At 39.8% G+C, this 20,831-nt stretch overlaps 1 protein-coding gene across 2 annotated transcripts in view; it reads right to left on the bottom strand.

Annotated features, from left to right (window-relative positions):
* ajap1 (adherens junctions associated protein 1) overlaps positions 1 to 3,769 on the bottom strand; it is a 39,756-nt gene extending 35,987 nt beyond the window's left edge. For both annotated transcript variants that reach the window (XM_026366950.1, XM_026366951.1), the window contains exon 1: positions 3,007 to 3,769. In XM_026366950.1, coding sequence (XP_026222735.1) covers positions 3,007 to 3,035 — 29 coding nt within the window. In that variant the 5' untranslated portion in view covers positions 3,036 to 3,769. The remainder of the gene's footprint in view (positions 1 to 3,006) is intronic.
* Between the last annotated feature and the right edge of the window lie 17,062 nt (positions 3,770 to 20,831).

Raw genomic sequence — 20,831 nt, 5'->3', positions numbered from 1 at the left:
AAATCACAGGAATATTTGAATATCTGATGGCCCCTTCCACAGCAATGCCATGTTTTGCCCTGGAGTTTTTGGTCGAGCTAGCTGGGAGGATGACGCCTGGTCATATGCGCCCTAAGCAGCTTTAGACTGATGATATCATGCAAGAGCAAATGTTTCTAACTGGAGAAAACACCTCACTGTGGAGTATAATATACTGTATTAGGAAGCCTGGTTCATTAAGCCAGTGATATTAATCAGAATTAGACTGTCAGACATAAAATTGTTTTCTTTGTTGCACAGGGATAATATACAAATTACAAAGCATACGGTAACAGGAATATCAATATGAGAGCATTATTCCTGAGCTTGTGTAGCTCACGATTTATCAAAGCCACCTTCTGTTTGTTCCTCTTTTTCTATATTCACTTCCTTTTGACTGAACTGGCTAATCGCATGACGCTAATGTAACACCATCTCCATCAAGGGGGGAATTTATCCAGGCTAGAAGTTACCTGTCCTTAACAGGCCTGTAAACTAAACTAGACAGATGAAGCCCCTCTGAAAGGCTACTAGTGTCTATACCAGTAATATATCGCAGCTGCAGTGTGCTGAGGCCCGATAGCATCTCCAGCACCCCAGCAAGACGAGAGCGCACCGTGGGGAACCTAAAACTGTGTGACGTCCATGAAAGATTGAGCCTGGAGATGCTGAGCCTGGGAGAGATGAATCCCTGCTGTTTAACCCTCGAGTGAGACACTCTGTGGTTCAAGCTTGTTATCATTTTTTACCATTACAGGCCCTTGCATCCTGAGTCCAAATTAACTGTATACACATACAGTATGTAAGAAATATGAGAAACCCAATACTTGGAAAATTTCATATGTCATATGTCAATGTCAAAATTTGATAATGCATCACAAGCTGTTTTATCTCCATTTAGGTGACATGATAATGTACTATGTCTCCAAATAGGCACCTTTGCACTGCATTTGCCATCGGCAGTTTTTTTAACTACACAATCTTAAAGCCAAACATCAATCTAAGGTGATTTTGAAATTTCAACACTGTTCACGCAGAAATGCAATGTATTCACTGATTCCAGTTTTCCAGTGTGTGAGTACTTCACTGAAGGCTGGTATCATCGTTTGAAAACCCAACAATTCATCAGTTATTTCAACTGAAGAGAGGCTTAAAATATTTTGCAGAAGCATAACAGCAGACGTTGTTTTCGCCCTCAGTCACGGCAGGGCAGGGCGGTATGGTGGGAAGCTGGGGAATACAGCTAAAACAGTTATTAGGTTATAAAAAAGTAAAGTTTGTGAAATGCTAACACAACCTGATCACATCATTACCATAGCATTCAAGGTCTATAAACAAGGATACTTATCACACAGCCCTAGTCTCCCATTTATTGTCTTGCCCAGAAAACATTAAGAGAATATTCTTGCTTTTATATCTTTTTTCTTTTATCTATCCATCAGTCCTCCTCCTCCTCTGGCTTTGCTGTCAGTCAGTCATTGCTGTTGCATTTCCACCCACGTATGTAGTTTCTGTAGGTGGTGTGTTCTTTGTCTGTTCCAGCAGGTACAGTAGCTACCGTTCTCTGCACATGCTCGCTGCCAAGTTCTGCTTCTTGTTAATAAAAAAAATGTAAAACTCGACCCAAACTGGAAAGCGAGCCCTTATGCAAGCACGGACCTATCTCCAAGTGTTGCCATCACTGTTTGGTAATAGAGGACAATCACAAAGAAGCTTTTAGACTGCCTGGCAAACAGGATCTGAAACATAGTGAGTTATTACAAATAAGAAGAAGCTCACATCCATAAAAGTAGCTACCATTCATCCCACAGCCCATTTTGGGATTCCTCATCAGGTAATACTCCTGAAGATAGAAGCTGTGCTTTGTGCCTCTGACTCATCCATTTAGAAATATTGGACCTTAATTAATTTCAGTCCATCATCTTGCTCTGTCTACAGCATGCATTGCCACTTCCCTGCGAGCCTATCCCTCAGATGTACATGTGTGTCGTGCATAATAAGCGTGAAAGTGCAAATGGGCAGGTATCAGACCTACCAGTGGGAATGAGATCCAGCAGGTGGCAAGAGAACCTCACCGCTGGCACGTTTGGGTCTCATTTCACAGCGCGTCATTACCTGATTACCTCTAAACCTATTTTACGCCAAATGAATGAGCTCAGTTTGAGCTTTTGTTTGGAGACTTCCTGAATAAGTCGAAGTCAGGAGGCTGATCTCAATACTGTTTCAGCCTCTCCATCCAGGCAGCCTAAATGTCTCATTCTGCTCTATGTCAGATGAAGTACAGCAGGTGCCACTTCCAACAAACTTCAATCCAACAGTTTGATTTCAAATGCATTTATGACCTTTTATATTTAAGTATTATTAAAATGATTGTCATGATGTATACCTCTATGTTTTCATCTGTACCTTCACCGACTAATCACCTTATTAATTGCATGTTGCTGTGACAGGTGACGAGGAGCTGGCAGACCTAACCTTGAGCCCTGTGCATGAGCGTGCGTCTGCACACGTGTGTTTTGAGATCGGGGGTGTGTGTGTGTGTGTATAAATGTACGTCCAGTATATGTCTGTGTGTTGCTTGCGCCGTTCTGTTGGCGACCCCCAGCGTACAGGATGTGAACTTTTAGCTCATTTTCTCCCTTCAAACATCACAAAACATAACCATATGAAGCCTCCGCCTTAATAATCCTCAGTATCAGCCCTCCAACAAAAAACAGTCGTGGTAACCCTATTTGAATAACTTTGGCATAATGGCGCAAACGCTTTGGATGTGTTGCCCCCTCCGCCCCCAGACAGACATATATGTAATCCAGCCGTCAATTCCAACAGAGTCTCATAACTTGCAGTGGCGTAGATTAAAAAACTGAGACATGTTCTCTGACAGCGAATGTGAAACAAACGTGACAAACACACACCAACGTCTACATGTTTGGTCCGAACCGAGCATTTCCTCTCTGTCCCTGTGTAATTACATTGTTCGTGTCTTACCTGCGCGCAACACTCCGTTTTATCCACATTTTTCTCGACTGTCGAAACCGACTCAGTCCTCCAGGTTTCCTCCCATTTAGATGGGTTTCCACCTAAGTCGACAATAGCTGATGAAAAAAAGAAAGAACACTCAAGTGACGGACCGTACTCCAGCTGTCATTAACGCAAACATCATTTAAGCCATATCCTTCAGCGTTGCGCACATCGAATTCCTCCAATACCGGTGCCAGATCCTACTAAAAATACCAACGCAATAGTCAGGTTTCTTTGAAGTTGCTCGTCACTTGCTCTTGTTGGCGATTATCTTCCTCTTTATCAGTTAAAAGGAGAGGGGGGTACGCGCATACAGGCGGACAGGTGAGCGGGAAACCAGAAGCGGTACCCTCAAAGTTTGCCTTGACGCAAATCTTTCATTTCCCCGCTGATGGAAAAACAAAGCTGTAACACACGGAGAGGAACAACAAGGCATGTAGTTTGCATCATCGTCGCTGGAATAACAGCGCACCTTCTCCTACATTGTTGGAAGGTGGATGAACGTCCAAAAAATGGGGGTGGAAGATGTTCGGGTCTGTGAAGCACGGAGGAGACAAGTCACCGCTGGCAGGGGGTCCTCATTATCACATCTCAGGAGGTTTAGAGGGGTGCGGAGGGTTAGAGAGCCTAAAGTTGGAAAAAAAAAATAGGTGCAACTGAAAAGGGGACACTGGTGTGTGCGGCTGAGGTGAATCCAGGAGAAGGAGAGTTGTTTCACAGCAGTTGGAGCGAGGAGGTATGAGAGCTTGTCATTACAGAGGAGATGAGGCTGCTCCGTCTCCTCCTGCTGCTCCTCTTCTCTCAGACTGACGAACGACCTGCCTGCTGAGCCCCACGCTGCCGTGACGTAATTTTAAAGCCAAAAATGTCATGTGCCGGAGTGCCTCGCGTCATAAGGGCGCACACGCTCACGAGTGCCAGTGTGGGTAAGAGGCAGCGCTGTCCAGTACGGCAAGAGTGGCCATAGCGCAGAAATGATTGTACATTTCCAAAAACATCTGTTATAACGAGGGTCAATGTCGGATTCGCTTAAGATGTAATAAACTCACCCACTGCTAAAAGGAAAACTGTAACGACTTGATCATTGGAATTTAGATTAATTAATAATACCAGTGAAACTAGTAACAGCTGACACAACAAACCAACTGCATGTGTATTTACACTCTGTTGCTACAAATAACTGGAAATGCTCATTAAAAAATAATCAGATTAAAGGCACAACGAGTTGAAAATGTAAAGTAATTAAATTATGGTTTAAATTATTCTGATTATTTTGAGATTGAAAATAATTACATGACAGGACACATGTATGACCTTAGCATGTGGGTAAGGTGTGGTGGTGTGCCAAGAGGTGTGTCACAGTGTGTTCTTCACCACTAGCTGGCGCCAAAGGTAGACATGTTGCTCAAATGACCTGTAAGCCTCTGGTGGCCAAGTAGTGGGTACAACCATTTAGTGTGCTTACCCTAAATTGATACTGTCTGCAGAGCCCACTTCTCTTGGTGCAGACAACCTGTGCAGCCCATAGAAGTACAAGGACATGATCCCTCACTAGCTTCCCACTGGAAGGTGCTGCTAGTTTGCTAAAAAGCACAGCCAAGGTAGATGCTAAGCAAGAACGTTGGGACTGTGCACCATTATAGTAAGATTTAATGTGAATTGAAATAATGTTGTGTTGCTAATATTGTAATATTGTTGCAGTACATAGAAAAATGTAATACTTATGATACAGTCAAAAAAGCATGAATAAAACAGAACATTTGGTGGTCAAAAGACCATCATCAGCACCACTGGGAGACGTAGCCATTCTGGAGAAATAGGAAAGCTAATTAGCCAACAGAAATCCAGAAGAAACCATGTGAACTCACGTCTAATCACATGACTTGCATGGAGGAAATCAAATGTACGAACCCCATTTTTTAGAGTGTGCAGTGTATAAAGATGTCAAAACTCAGGCAGTCTTAGATGTCAGGATCCATTACATCACCACAAGCTTCAGAATAATGAAAACTTCCCAACACTAGGTTAACTCTCTTCTCTTGTTATATTTACCAGCTGAATGATTAAGTTAGGATGCTTTCTTCCTCCTTTCCCCCATGACATAAAACCAGTATTAAGCTGTCATCCTGGAGTTTTTTCACCCACCTATACTCCAAGATGTCAACACAAGGCATAATCGCATTACATTGGAATGAATGTGCTGATGTGACCGCACAGTGAGATAGGTAAAAATATTATCTATGACAAGATCAACTCCTGCACAAGAAATAGAGAGAATGTGGCAACCTTTCCTGTCTACCTCGGGGTCAAAGCGTCAAACCAGTGAACACACCTGTTTACAAACAGTAAAAAGAGTTTTGCTTAGGTTATGCTAGCTGTGTTTGGGCTCATTTTGTGTTCAAATTCTCAATGTGCACTAGAGAGAGTCGTATTTTGAGCCTGCAAAATTACCTTCCTTTTGCCTCAGGCGTGATTTTGTGTTATGGTTCTGTCAGGGTTTTGCTCATGCTCTTCAGGGTTGCTTTGATCAGCATGTAGTTATGAACACAGTCACTCTTCTTGCAATCAGATAAATTGCAGCTGTTTGTGAAATTGACTGCTCTATACATGATGAGGCAACTTTCCTCCTCTACTAATTGTTGCCATGAAGGGCACTTCTGTCAAATACCATGATTACCGCATTAGTGTGTATACATACATACTGATCCAAGTGGATACCTCTGTCTGAGGAAACCGTCAGTAGCTCCACAGCAGATGCAAGCTGTCATTGCTCGCTTTCTCTCTCTGTCACTTCCTCCATGTCTTCCATTCTCATTCACACTTCCTCTCCCACACTCACTGTTTTGCATGTTGTCTTCCAGTGTTGCATGTTTGTGTATGTACTTATTGACTCACACATGTAAGCTACGTCAGTGTGATACAGTGAGAACAGGCTTCTTTTGCCTCAGAGACAGAGTCACAGGTTGTCATGCATGTCCAAAACTGCGGGTGGCTTCAGCTCACACGGACCTAAACGCAGCATACTAAACATCTGTTGTGTAAGCCATTAACACCCCACCACGAGAGTGAGAATTAAAAGGAAGAGGGATTTGAGTATTGCTGTGTATCTGCTAAGCTGGCTTGAGTCACTCTGAACAGCAGTCGTGGGTACAGTTTAAGTGTGTGCAGTGAACTGAATGCTGCAGCATGGTTTTATGGGTGTGGTCTTGCTGGGGTTAAGGATCCATAACGTGGTGACTTCATATGTAGGTTACTCACTGGCCAAGCGTTCACTCTGTTGTGAAGGCTGTCAAGAAACTATCCTTCCTCCAAATGTTTTTTTCTGTCTGTTTTGTACCAGTTTTGGCTTCTGTCTGATCTGAAATTTTAAATACACTTATAAAACTTCATACAAATGGCCAAAGTATTAGTATTATCTTATGGGCTGTGGCATATACAATAATTATAATAATAATAAATGAGAAATTCATGACATCTTAGCAGCTTTAAATCTTCCATAAAACAAAGAGCAAAACAACACCAAAAGCCTAGTAGAAATACGAGGAACTCTAGCAACTATATGAATATTTTTATGTATTTTTTGACACACAGTCAGTGAGAATAATGCAAGACAACTCTTTATGTATTTAGTCAACAGTAGCTTTAATACCATTTTAATTACATGCTTGATTTTATGTTGTTGGAAGTACTCTATAAATCTATTATCCATGAGAATATTAAAGATCCAATTACTCTCTTGCTGACTAGCAAACACATGTACATGTAAATATCTTTTGGTGGGAACAGTATTTACTCCCCACATTAACATACAGTACAAATATTGGCAGTATTATCATTCTCTTTAATGTTCTTGCAGTGTATATATGGTTATGATGCACCTAATCATATTGCTTGTGTGATGTGCTGAGACTGGGATTTTATATTTTATGGATATTGTCGTAAGATTGACTTTATCAAGAATAAATGTGATTAGCAAGGAGCTTTTCAGACTTTGTGCTAGCCTGTACAGTCTGTTTTTACATTACTGGGTTAATTAAGCATACACACTGTAACATTTTATTGTAATTGAGTTAATTCTTCTTCTACGTGGGCTCATAAAAATCACTTAATCCAGTGTTTTACCAGCTTTTTACATTTACTTTTGGTTGATTACATAGGACCTATCTACACTGTGCGTATGTGTGAAGGCTATTAATTTATGGTTTACTTAGAGATTTCTAATATTGGTACAGATCTCAAGCTTTAAGGAAGGAATCCATATATTTCTTTGTACAGGTACAGTGAGTCTGTATTTCTATAACATTAAAGATTATTTCTATCAGCATAATGGTCCATATAATTTAAATTGTATAAAATTGAGTTTATATTTCTTGAAATATTTGAACGTACATGTATAATGTGGAACTGTGATTTAAATAGACTTGGATGTGAAAATCTAACACTGTTGCACTAAACCTGAAGAATCTTGAGAAGGTGCTTAATCTTTTTGAGTTTTGACTCATTGATCAAAATATCTACTTGTCATTAGTTAATAGTCACTGGTTTTATCACATATGACTTTCACCTTTCACTTTCACATTGTTTCAGTTTTATTAATCATCAGTAGACTGGTAAATACTGGAACAGAGAATTAAACAAATATGAAAAATATACATGAAAAAAAATACACATACAGCAAATCCCACAAATCATCTTGCAACACACCATAATTATTTTATTTTACTGTAATGAGTACCATGCCAGAAGTTACGAAGCACTGACCCGGATTTTTTGCTTTCAAAGCTAATACTAGTAGGAATTTCAAACTGAAATTACAAGCATGGATAAAATATATTCCAGAGCAGCAATGTGAGTAGTAGTAGTACTGGTGTGTAAAGTAGTGCCAATCACAAAAGACTGCCAGACATGTTTAAAGATAGATGGTTACTATCATGGGAGTCTCTGCATGTCTGCTTTTAAAATCACATAATGGATAGTTGAAAGATAAAAATATCACATCTAGGTGTACTTTGCTAAAAGTACATTGTTGAGCGATGATTTATTTTTATTTAGAAATGTAGAATACAGAGTTTCATTCAGCCTGTCCTGTACCTGCAATAGTCAGCAGTGGGGTAATGATGCCTTAGACATGGTGTGGTGTTAGAGTCACACAAATCAGTGACAGCAGTTACACTTACGCATTATATTTAGCTAAACATGTCAGCAGGTGTATGATATCTAGTTAAAAATGTGAGATAATGTTAGCCTGGCCAAAATAATCCAATAAAAGTGTCCCCCTACACAAATGTGTGTGTGTGTACCATGCAGTACTGTCCCTTTTACTACAGGTTTAAATTCCACATTCAGTGACCACTATTAACCCTGTCACAAACATTGTGCTGTTGTCAGGAGAATCGTGTATTCTGTAGACTGATACAGTTAGTGTGCAGCACCTGTAGAAACAGAATAGTTAAAAGTCTATTATATGTTTATTGTGTGTTATTGTATTACAAGTGGAGGCTAACTTTTGTAATTCATTAGTTTGTGCTTCTGCTGATGAAAAGCATTATATACATCGAGAACAAATATAGGTCTATATGTAACAGATGACCTATCAGGGTTTCCATGTAATTTGATTTAAAATATTATTTGGTTCAAAGTCTCACACTGAATAATGTGCACTTTTGTATTAGTTTGTGTTGAGTTTCACAGTTATAGTTTACATGAAAGAGTCCTTAACCTAAAGTGATACGCTAGTCATATATGCCCACGTCTACACTTCTGAAACCATCATTTACCATGGTAACCAAACAACATGTCATGGAAATCTGACATAATCACTATATCTCATGCGCCAAAAATCTGGAGCATCAGACTGAAAAAAAGCTGATGTGTTACCATGGCAACATCATTTGGATGAACATTTCAGTGGCAGCTGGGCAACTTCATAAGGATATGTTTTTTTTCTTATTTCATCACAGGAAATTTATGGAGAAAAGCAATGAGGTAAAAGTGTCATGAGACACTGCATGGCCTTCTGTCCATTTAGGTCTGTGGTCTTAACACTCTAATGGGACTCGAGGAAACTCTTAAATAAAGTTATCATTTGGGTTGTTAATATGGTATATTTCAGATGTCATAGGCAGTTCATGTATTCTGCCTGTTCTTCAGCTGGGTATCAGGGTATCAGAGGGTGGGTTGAACCCAACAATGTGGAGTGGCTGAGCTCTTTTGGGAATCAGAGTTTGCTCTTAGCTAATGATTGAGGGAATTCAACTGAACAGAGTGGATTTGATGAATCTGTGCACTCCACGTTTTCAACCAACGAGTTGTCTTGTCTGAAGGCAAGACTCCTACGTTTACTTCAAATAACAGGAGGCATTACCTGCATTGTCTAGTGCCCACTCACTGGTCTGTAAGACTAAATGGAGCTTACTGACAGTCTAGTCAGGGAAAATACTTCATGTTAAATATTTTTTTTCTAATACTCCCTCTAAGCTGTGCCTCTTGGCTCCTTTTCATTTTCATTTAGTTCTACTGTCCTGTCAGAGAACAATTCAAGAGGCAGCTCCCTCTTGGATAACACCATCAAATCAAATACACTTAAAACTACAACTGCTTCTGTCTTTTCTACACAGGCACAACAGTATTACTTATTAGTGCAGTCTTTGTACAGTATACGAACAATTTAAAATGTAAAAAGTAAAGCAGACCAAAAAAAAAGAAAAAAAAAAGAAATTGAAATACACTGCCCATCCAAACCGGAAAAAAAAACAACAACCTGGATTTTAACTTAGTAAGTAGGTATCCCATTGGATAGTTACTGCACAAGTGATTATATTTCAGCTGGCAACAAGTTATTTACCTTAACTGATGCAGTGAGTAGCTTCTTATTTCACAAACAGCCATTTCTGAAGACACATCCTGTGATCATGTAAAAGATGTTAATCAGTTTCAGAAGGGTCAAATTATTGGCATGAATCAAGCAAAGAAAACATCTAAGGAGATTGATGAAACTACTAAAACTGGGTTAAGAACTGTCCAGTAGAAGAAGGTCATGTGGTCTGATGAGTCCAGATTTACCCTGTTCCAGAGTGATGGAAGCATCAGGGTAAGAAGAGAGACGGGTGAGTGATGCACTCATCATGTACCTACTGTGCAAGCCTGTGGGGGCAGTGCTATGATCTGGGGTTGCTGCAGTTGGTCAGGTCTAGGTTCAGCAATGGTAGGTACCCAAAGAATGAGGTCAGCTGATGACCTGAATATACTGAATGACCAGGTTACTCCATCAATGGATTGTTTTCTTGCCTGATTGCTTGGACATATAGTATTTCAAGATAACAATGTCAGGATTCATCGGGTTTCAAATTGTAAAAGAGTGCTTCAGGGAGCATAATGCATCATTTTCATACATGGATTGGCCCCCACAGAGTCCAGATCTTAACCCCATTGAGAATCTTCGTAATGTGCTGAAGAAGACTTTGCGCAGCAGTCCGACACTCTCATCATCAATACAAGATCTTGGCGAAAATCAGAATATTTTATAACACACTGTATTTAATACAGTGTGTTATAAAATCACAAAGTCAATCAATACCAGTTCGAAACAAAAGTGTATATGTTGATGGGTTGGTCATTCAACTGCATTCTACTGAAGACTCCATAAATGTATTCACAATCCCACACAACAGCGTCCAATAAATTTTAATAAAATATTTAAATTCATAAATTAGTCTTTGCTGGTTGAACTGTGTATAATGTTGCAGCTGGCTGCAAGTACCAAACATAATTATACCAATCTTGCTTCCTATATTTCATGGTTTGCATTAATTATAGTGGTTCTCACTGTTAATAAATTTGAAGGTTGTGAACCATGACTCTCAGCCACAGTGGAATGGAAGAGTTGATTATGATTGTAAATATACAACTGGACCTTCAACAGAATTAATTAAACTGATGTTGTCAGCACATTATTCTCTGAACCTCCTTTACTTTACAGGTCTTTTATTGGCTATAATGGGGAGTCATATCAGGATGATCCACAGGCAATAAATCTGATATGAAAAATAGGAGCATTTCACTTCTATCAACACTACATTTGTTACATAACATAAACAATCAGGCAAGTACATGTGGGATACTGTCAATACTGTCACTGAATCTACTGAGAAGCTAATAAGCAAATGAGGAACAGCTGTGCAGGGAGTTGGCTGATGACAGGTGCAGTCAGGTGAATCTGTCGCGGACAGGTGTGGTGCAACATGATCTGGAAAACATAAAGCATACAAAGAAGAGAGAGACTATGAGAGAGAACATAAGGAATAGAAACAGAAATTATCATGGCAAGCCATCCACCAGTTCTGAGGAGCATTATACCACTTTTAAAAACAGCTGGATGAGCCTTCACCATTTTAGAAAGTTGAAAAGAAAGTCTGTGTTAGTAACTGGGCATGGAGTTTGAACTATGTGTTCTTTCACCATGCAAGAAGGGGCTAAGGAGCTTAATAAAGCAAGGATTTGAGAATGGGATGCTGTGTTTCATGATTGCCTCACAGAACCAAAAAGTCACAGTATCTTGGACTGTGATGTGTTGATTTTAAAATCTGTCACTACAAATATTTGTTTGTGTTTAAATCAACTGTTCTGCTAACCTTCTCCTTAAAAATTATAATAATTTCCGGATCTGTCAGACTAAATTTTAAGTTTGTCTCTGTTCAGGCTGATTATAATTTTCTTGACATTGATTCTGTTGAATCATTTGCTTACAGTGTCTGTGCAGTGAAGAGATAAAAGTATGAGTAAGTGTGAACAGGGCAACAGTTACGTGTGTGGATTAGCCACCTCCATTGATCTTTTGCCATCCAAGGCTGTGCTCTGTGAAATGCACTCCCCAGGCAGACTGTGGCTTTAAGCTGAATGTCTAATGCATGCACTTATTCTGTGCTTTGCAGGCCCACACAGATGACCTGTCAGCATACTGGGCTGGTGGACCAGGCTGTTCAACTAATTTTAGGGAAATGTCAAATTTTCTCACATTCAGTTTAGTTTACATGTAGTTTACATGTCGCTGTGCAAATGATAAAACGTGTTTATATTGTTTCTGCACAAGATTGCAGGAGGACATGTCTGAAAGAGAAAGGGCAGTTAATGTCTTGACAGAAGGATGTTGAAGGAGGAGGGGAGGACATGAACACTTACAAAGCGTACCCACTCACCTACTCTGCCTGTCTGTAACAACTTGTGTCAACCTGATACACTACTTTTAACTCTCATCTGCTTTCACTCTGCTGTAGTGAAGTCCCACAAATATTTCACATCACCCGCAAAGGGAAACAAGTTCAGACTGACACCCTTGAGCTGAACTTTGAAGCTGCACACAGCATTTTTTAGCAAAGTGACTCATAAGATGGAACTAAACACATTTTGTTAAAAGAGAGAAATCAGGGTAAGGAAATGTTTTGGGTTTGAGTCATTAGCATATTTTCTGAAGAACACATAGTGGGGGGTCTTTCATCTCGAATCTATAGCTGATGTATAAACTCAGGACAAGACACAAAGACATTGTGTGATGTTTTGCTTTCACACATGTAGAGCGCAACAGGAGATTGTTTAGGGTTAGGCGTGTTCTCACATGGGGAAAAAACTTACTTCCATTAATGCTCATGCTATGAGTTATAACATGACACAGGACTTTGGATTAGCAGGCTTGCAAGCTTGGATACGCTAATCTCTGATCAGAATTGGACATTAGTGTTCTAACATGCAACTTATCAAGGTGTGTTCAGGGTCCCAGTCCATGTCAGAAAGTTGTTTATGTATGGCCAAAGACACAGCCTGTGTCTGAAATCACTCTCTAATCAATCATTCATGACTCCCTAGGTAAAGTACACTCAGTAGTGAGCTGCACATTAAGAGTTCACACACTTGCTTATCATCGTCATATAGATTTATTACTATTAACTTTTAGAGTTGGATAACTGTAATTTTCTTTAAAGCTAAAATCAGGAGCAGTGTATTGTTGAATTGTATACATGCCATGTATATGTCTTCTTTCACTCAACTGTGGAAGTTGTGTGTGCACTATACAGTGGACAGGGTTATACACATTCAGACACCACTATAAAATGGAAAACATGCTGTATAGTGCACTTTAAAGTATAGTAAATAGGGAATGATTTCAGACACAACCGTACTGTATGGCTGGATTGAGTGAAGAAATGAAGCAACAAATTTCACACACTGTGCAGATCTCACTGGAAGTGGGGAAGATTGGCACGTGATAAATCACCACAATGCTCGAGTGTTTTACATGATTAGATTGTGGCAGGAACATTAAATCAAGCTTGATTTGCTAATTGACTGGCTGCAAGACCCTTATCCCTGTGCATTCTGGCATTGCATTGCAAAAAGAAACCATCATCACATAGGCTCTATCAATACTTTACTGTTACTTTACTGCATGGCTTTAAAGACTGCCATATATTGCAACATGTCTACCCTGCTCCAGTTCTGCACTGTCTCTTATATTTTGTTGAATCATACAAGGGGAGCCAGATAAATCAGTTAGAATTTGAGCATTGTCAGCAGAGCAAGTGGGACGGGGTGCAGAGATGTGAAATGTGGGGAGCTGACCTTGAAGAAATGTTCAATTTGTGTTAACAGTGGGGGCTAAATTCTGGTTAAGCAGCATATTCTCCAAGCCCAGAGATTGCTAATACATCTAGTGGCTAAGTATAATGTGTGTGTGGATGTGTGTGACACTGGGATGAAATAATTAGAAATTACATAACAAAACAAAAGCAATAACATGATTAGGAATGTCCCTAATGCTGTGCTTGTTTAGCTCTTTCTTGTCACCTCTTGATATTTATCATGGGTAGAGTGAAAAAGCCTTTTGCTCTTCGAGACCATTTTATGCAACTTAACACACAGGGTAAAAAGTATAAAGCCACTCTGGTTTCTTGAATGTTAACGTCTGAGCCTTTCAACAAGATATCAATGGAAATTTATTGGAGCACACTCAAGAACAGTTCACTTATCGCTAGAATCTCTCTCTTTAGTCGAGCTGAGGAGCTGTAATGATGAGAAATTTTTCAGTGAAGCATTGTCACCCCGGCAGTGCCCACCTGGAAGTCGAGAGTGTGGGAGCACAGGAGTCATTGCTATGGAAACAAGCATAACACTGACAGAAAAGAGGCATCCACAGGGCATAACTTAAAGCAAAAACTGCAATGTGGTGGAAAGAATGCTCTAATTGATTGGTTGATAGTGCTGATGGAAGTGGAGAGAAATACCTTGTTCCATTTTCCAGGGCACACATATAAAGCACGTTTTGCTCATGTCAGGGTGGAAAAAGTTGTTGTAACGAATGGTAGCACTGCTGTGTAGAGACAATAGTTAAAGGCCTGGAGGGAAAAGCAGCATCTCTACATTAGCTACAAGCCGATGTCTGGATGTTCACAACATATTCAGTCCAGACAGAAGCTTTTCTTTTCTTATTTGATCAATTGTGTTATATTACCTAGAGGAGTATGAAACACAGCATATAATGTCAGCCTTTATGTATCTTGCTCTGAAAGTAACAATAAACAAAATATAAGAAAGACTTCTTTCTCCTCAGGATACACAGACATGCTTTTTTTTTTCTAGAGATTTCTGTGAGGTAGAACACAGGTCAGAGAGACAAACTCCTCACCTCCATCTTGAGAAACAGAGCATGATGACCAGCATGACCACAAGGGTAATTTGATTTATTTCAAGTCACTTCTGTGCCCCTGTCACCTAGAAAAATGCTCTCCTCTTGTAAGAAAATTTGAGTCAGAATAACCACAGTTTCCTGACTACTGGTGAAGAAAAATACTGCTGAAGTGCAGTGGGTGGATTGTGGCTATTGGAAAGTCAGCACAGCCAATATCACACATGGTTGGCTTTGGTATTAAGTAGGATGAGATATCTATGGAGAGAGAGGGAGGGAGCAGAAGTGGACAGACCACAGAATACCAGTTGTTGGCATTCTGGGAGGAAAACCAATAAAGTACTAACCCTAACTTACAGAAAATTATCCAGACAAGAGGGAGATGTTACTAACAGTAATGTAGGAAATCTATTCATAGTGTCCAAGAAGTGATTAATAGAGGTAGCTAGTTATATTTAAAGCTGCAGCAGAATCAAGTAATATGTAAAAAAGGAATTTGTTCAACATCTGGATGGACCACCAGTCTGACACACTTAACACACAACTGCATATGCCTGGTTGCCGACCTTGATCATCATCGCTGTCTGTTATATTTGAATAGTGAATGTCGCTGTAAAGTCTATTTCATAACAATTTTATAGAACATGATCTTCAAGGGGACGTGGAGTTTTCCAAGTTGTAATGGAACTGGAGATGCTTCTATCTCTTTTATTCATTTTCTATGTGCGCTTTGTTGAATAAGAACACAATGTGGTCCCAACTGAATAAATTAATCTTTTGAGTACTTTTCTAGGTAACTGTTCAGCATATCATCTGTTCAGTTCAGTCACAATATTGTCTGTTCTTCATAATAATACTGAATATAACAGCAGGTTTTGATCATATGATGCTTTATGATACTATTTGTTTCTTAACGTAGCATATGATAGCTATGGTGGTGAGTGAATAAATGAGCCAGCCTTAATATGCTGCCAAAGCTTGTTACTTGAGTGTCCCTACTTAGCACCTGCCTTCTACTCTGGGGAAAGTCTTTAGATTTTTGTTGGTCTCAAATTTCAATCAACACTGACGGAGGTGCTATCACTTTAGGCAATTTTTCAAATCTTGTGCAGCTACCTCAGGAGCCACAAATGACTTTATACAACTAAATTCAGCTAGACCTCTAAACAGCCTGTGTAAAATCAGTGGAGTTCCCTCTTGAGCCAACTTAGGCAATGTCCATTTTTAGTTATTATGACCAATTCTGGAGTTTAAAAATTGGTGCCATGATGACACTTTGGGATACTGGCTTTGTGCTACAAACTCCCACTCTTTACTGCTGGCCACTTAAGCAGCGAGATGATCAGAGGGAATGGCTTTACCCAGTGTGAGAGGTTTGCACTGAAACTGAATTAGGGCAAATTGATGGTATTACTTCTCAGGCTGCACTACTGGGATGGTGTAAATCACATTGCTGCTGAGCAATAAAAAATGTCAGCCCATGGATTAAAGACACTCTGGCAATGAACTTTTCTTTTCTTTTCTCAAGCTTTGCAAATATGACATTTACATTTAGAAAGAACAGGACCCTTGGAGCAAAAGCAGCAATCATCTTTGTAACATATCTGGCCATACCATACACCAACTATTGTCTACCAGCGGCTGAATAGTATGTTTTGATAGGAGCGTGTGCGCCACCAGCGTATTGTGAGACAGTAAATAGGTTTTACTTGCTTTCATCTTTAATTCAAAGGATTTTGCTGTACAAACATAATAATTTGCTGTTTCCATCCTAATGCCCCTGTTGCGTCTGGTGGGTAAATGCAGATTTAATGCACATTCAGTCCTTCTGGATTCTAAGGCGGCCATTTAAGGTTATGCTATTTGTTTCATCATCTCCTCTTGCCCATCTCTTCTACACACCTATTTTTTAGTACTCCCCTTGCCTGTGCAGGTTATGCCTTCGCTAGTAAAATGAGGGTCACAAATCCAATAAAATTCATCACAGGCTCAAATCACATCAGTTTAATCCAGAGTAAAGCAGCAGCCAAACGCACTGCCTCTCAATGTGTCGGTATCAAACAGCAGCTCATAGCAGCTTGTCATTGTTAAGACTGTGTAGTATTAGCTGCAGTATATTTACAGTATATATACATATAGACACCTTTAACAACCACTAAGCCCTGTGTACCTTTGTGCTTATGAAAGGACTAGAATATTTGTATAAAGGCCTAAAGATTGTTAGAAGATTATGTTCAAAGGAACCACATAAAGTGATGATTGTGCTGACGCATGAGTCTTAACACTTTATTTTTTTACCAGGTGCTTAACAAATGCTTAAATGTAAAAGCTGAATTCTGCAAATTCTTCCAAATACAACCTACTTCCTTAACAAATCAGGGTTAAAAGATAGCCTCCTGCCGCTCTCCTTTACCCCCGAGTTCCTCATTGTGTTCCAGTTTCCCAGTGTAGCAATTCACAGAGACACTGTTTTAATCACCTCGTAATATCGCCTCAGTTCAGTTACTTCTTCCTTCGCTCACTCTTTCCCCTCTCTGTGGCATTTCATTTATCCTCAATGCGTCTGTTTAAGATCAAGACTGTGGGCTGCTCCTAACGACGCTCTCAAAATTATTCATATGTTTACTGAGAGGTTTGTGAAGCTTTATCAGACACCCCTGCTGCCACCATGACATCCCCACCACCTCCACCACCTTCTTCCCGTTCCACACTCAGTGATAAATTCCTTCATGGTTTCGAGACAGGTGATTTAAATGATTTATATCTCCCCTCACTTACACATTGCTTTAGTTTCCCTGTTAATGTAAAAGACTGCGTTGTACCCTTGCACTTTGCTGATTGGAGATCCATTTCTGCTGAATACCTTTGCTGTATTGCAGGTGTGTGGGTTATAATTTAGCATTTGCAAATTGGACTTGAACTCCCTAATTGGATTGAATCTCTTCAATTTTAAGGAAACTGTGTGACTCTGCTGGTATCCTTTCTGCATGATAAAAGCGTTTCATCATTTGTATGGAGAAAGAAAAAAGACATGAAAGTATTTTTAAAGTCTTTGGTTATGACTTAAATGCCATGCTATATGCTACATAGTGATCAGGGCCTTCTTGTCACCACAGTACTGTCGTGGGAGTGATTGTAGCACACAGCAACATTAGTTTTGTCCTTTTCCTCATTGGTACTTCCACTCCTGGATGACCTCAGGGCTCCCTTTGTATTTGTCTCACATAGGTTCCGCTTGTCGGAAGGACGGTGAGCATACGGTAATGATGCTCAGACAGGGTTTGGTAAGTGGTCAGACAGCTGCGAACTGCAAAACAGATGGACTGATGTACCCTTTACTGAGCTGAATGTCATTGGCTGGCATTTCCCACCATGCCTCATGTATAAGACTGCTGAAAATGGCCTAGAGCAAGAAAGAAAGGCCCACGTCAGTATAGAAATGTGTAGGATTGGGATAAGATGCATTTAATTTATATTAATTACTTTAGACAATGATCATGCCTTATGACATAACAACTTTCAAATGAAGATGTTAAAAAAATAAGGGCCACTTAAAATGTTTAATTTAATGTCACTCTAATTGACAATAAACGAACCACATAGTCCTAATGGTGCCTGCAAGAACCGTGTTTCTTTCAAGCTTCAGTGAAAGTAGGTTTTGTTGTTGGTTCGTTAATTTGATCACAGATCCTAGTCGTCGCTAGCCCCAGATGTACAGAAGTTCCTCAGGTGGATCCAAATTTCCAGTCATGTCTCACAGTTACAGATTTTTGGATTTTACTGGTGCATATCAATAAAATCTACGCTGCCAATTGCCTTCAACATCCACAGATGATCAAGTCTGTAATAGCTCTTATTGATTTTCTCTGGGAAACACTGGGCTCAGACCTCACCACATTTTATCTGGAAAATCATCAATGATTCATAGTAAGAGGGTTGCGAAGTGGGAGGGAGTTCTGTGTTTCCTCTGTTCTTTTCTCCCATTTTTTTTTTTTATTTAGATTTTATGTCTAAAGTTACTTAACACAGAAACACAATGCTCTCACAGAGCATGTAACAACCATTGAGGTTTATATTATGACCACCAGTTTGAATGATTTCATCGTTGTTTATGACAAATCATGGAGGGCGGGTGTACCTATTACAGTAATCATGAGCTTTGAACACCATTGCTATGGAAAAGAAACCAGCAAGAGTTACAAACTGTAACTGTAAGGACTTCAAAACGCTTTGTCATTGCAGCCGTTAAGAAAATGTGGTGCTATAGTCACTGAATTCAAAACTGACAGAACTGGCAGGCAGAGTTTTCGGTTTTGCCAAGTGTGTAATCTGTCAGCTCATCTGTCACTGGGTGTTTCTTGCCTAAAGTTAAAAGTGAATTATGAGTTACAGCTCTCAAGCTTTAACCTACTTTCTATCCTTGAACATCACATTTTTTAGCGCAGTTGTAAATCATTTAGACTAACAATTGAAAGCAGGCGGCTTCATGGTTAATTTCCAAGCCAAAGAAGTGCTCTAAATGTAAGTCGTGTAAATTGTCTGTGGGAAAAAATTAACAGTACAGTAACCTGGGGTGCCTGAAATAGCTTCTCCCACTTTGGGAGAACTGTTTATGGCTGTGACAGTACATCGATGCTGTAAACTACCAGCAGACTCAGTATGAGCAACTCATTCATCTTACAGTAGTTGTTCAAACCAAAAAAACTAAACTAAAAGTCTTCGCCCTTGCTAATCGCTCTGAGGCTGTATTTAGGCCCAAATGGGCTTTTAGCTAATTGCTAACATTAGCATGGAAAATATTCACAGTGACAATTATCTTTTTTTTTTTTTCTTCCTTTTTTATGTAATAAATGACGTGGTTATATCCCCGGCAATGATTTCTGGGAGTATGAAGTTCATATAACACATTCAGTCCCCTCAAGGTTCGGTCCTTTTGCAGATTACAGACACGTCACAGTTCGTATGACCAAACTCTCCAAGGGCCAAGTCTTTGCCCATTACTGGATTTTTATGGCTTCAGTAACTGGAAGAGATGGCAGTAAGTGATAAATCCAAACCTCGGCTGTAAAATGTTCCTTTAAAGAACTAAGTCGAAGGTGATGAGAGCTACCTTTTGTCATTCCAACATTTTGAGCCACACAACGCTAGAAAATGCAGAAAACAAAAAATCTTTATAAAAACGAGTAGCAAAGAAACAATAAGGTCTAAGTGTTTTTTATCCTCGTTCCCTTCTTTAATTTGGAGACTGCCGTTGGCAGTAGCAATAACTGTAGATTAGCAGTAGGGGGATTTCTCTGGGGAGAGAGGCTACAGAGGAAATCGTTCTGGGCCGTTCCTTGGCAAATGTTTTTCTTTCCAAAGGCCAGATCTCTCTGCTTCATTGTCTGTGCAGCCCCCGTATTTCCCCCAGTTTTACGGCTCTTCTGAGGGACAATTTGTGTGTTGGACTCTGGTTTTATTTGTTGGTGCTTGGCGAAGGGTAGGAGAGGACGTCAAATGAAACCCATTAATCACCTCACAGGCTATAAGAGATAATTGTGAAGGGAGAGTGAGAAAGACATTGCGAGAGGGAGAACAAGCGAGCAAGAAAGGAGAGGCAAGCGAGGGAAAAGAGTTGAGGGAGCGCAAACAAAATAAATCAGGAAGTGTGGTGTGGGGATTCTTACATATAACAGCCTTTGCCTTCAATTTCCTCACTCACTTTTTTTTCTACAGCACTGGGAGAGGGGTGATTCAATGCAGCAGAAAAGTGAAATATTAGGGTAAATACACGACTTTTCAAGCCGCCGTGATGCTCAATTGATGTTGCCTCGAACCATTTGTTTAAATTACACAGCTGCATTGAACCTAAATTTAGAGTCAACTGACATGGCACAGACATGTAGTTTATAAATGAATTGTGAATCTGTGGGCTCACCCAGAAACAAAGCAACGATAAAAATGTCACCTGCTGTGAATGATACCGTTACTCTTTGGGGTGATCAATCATAATTACAGTGAAACAGCTATAACTCCCTAGATTATAATACACAGTATATACATGTATTTGGTACAGTATGGGTATCTTCTACTGACCTGTTTATGAATAGATTAGTATGACCTACTTGCTTTTAAGTGA

The sequence above is a fragment of the Anabas testudineus genome, chromosome 7 (genome assembly GCF_900324465.2).
Source record: "Anabas testudineus chromosome 7, fAnaTes1.2, whole genome shotgun sequence".
In the NCBI taxonomy this organism is placed as follows: domain Eukaryota; kingdom Metazoa; phylum Chordata; class Actinopteri; order Anabantiformes; family Anabantidae; genus Anabas; species Anabas testudineus.
The sequence above is the reverse complement of the archived record's forward strand: the minus strand, read 5'-3'. Positions and strand labels throughout refer to the sequence as shown.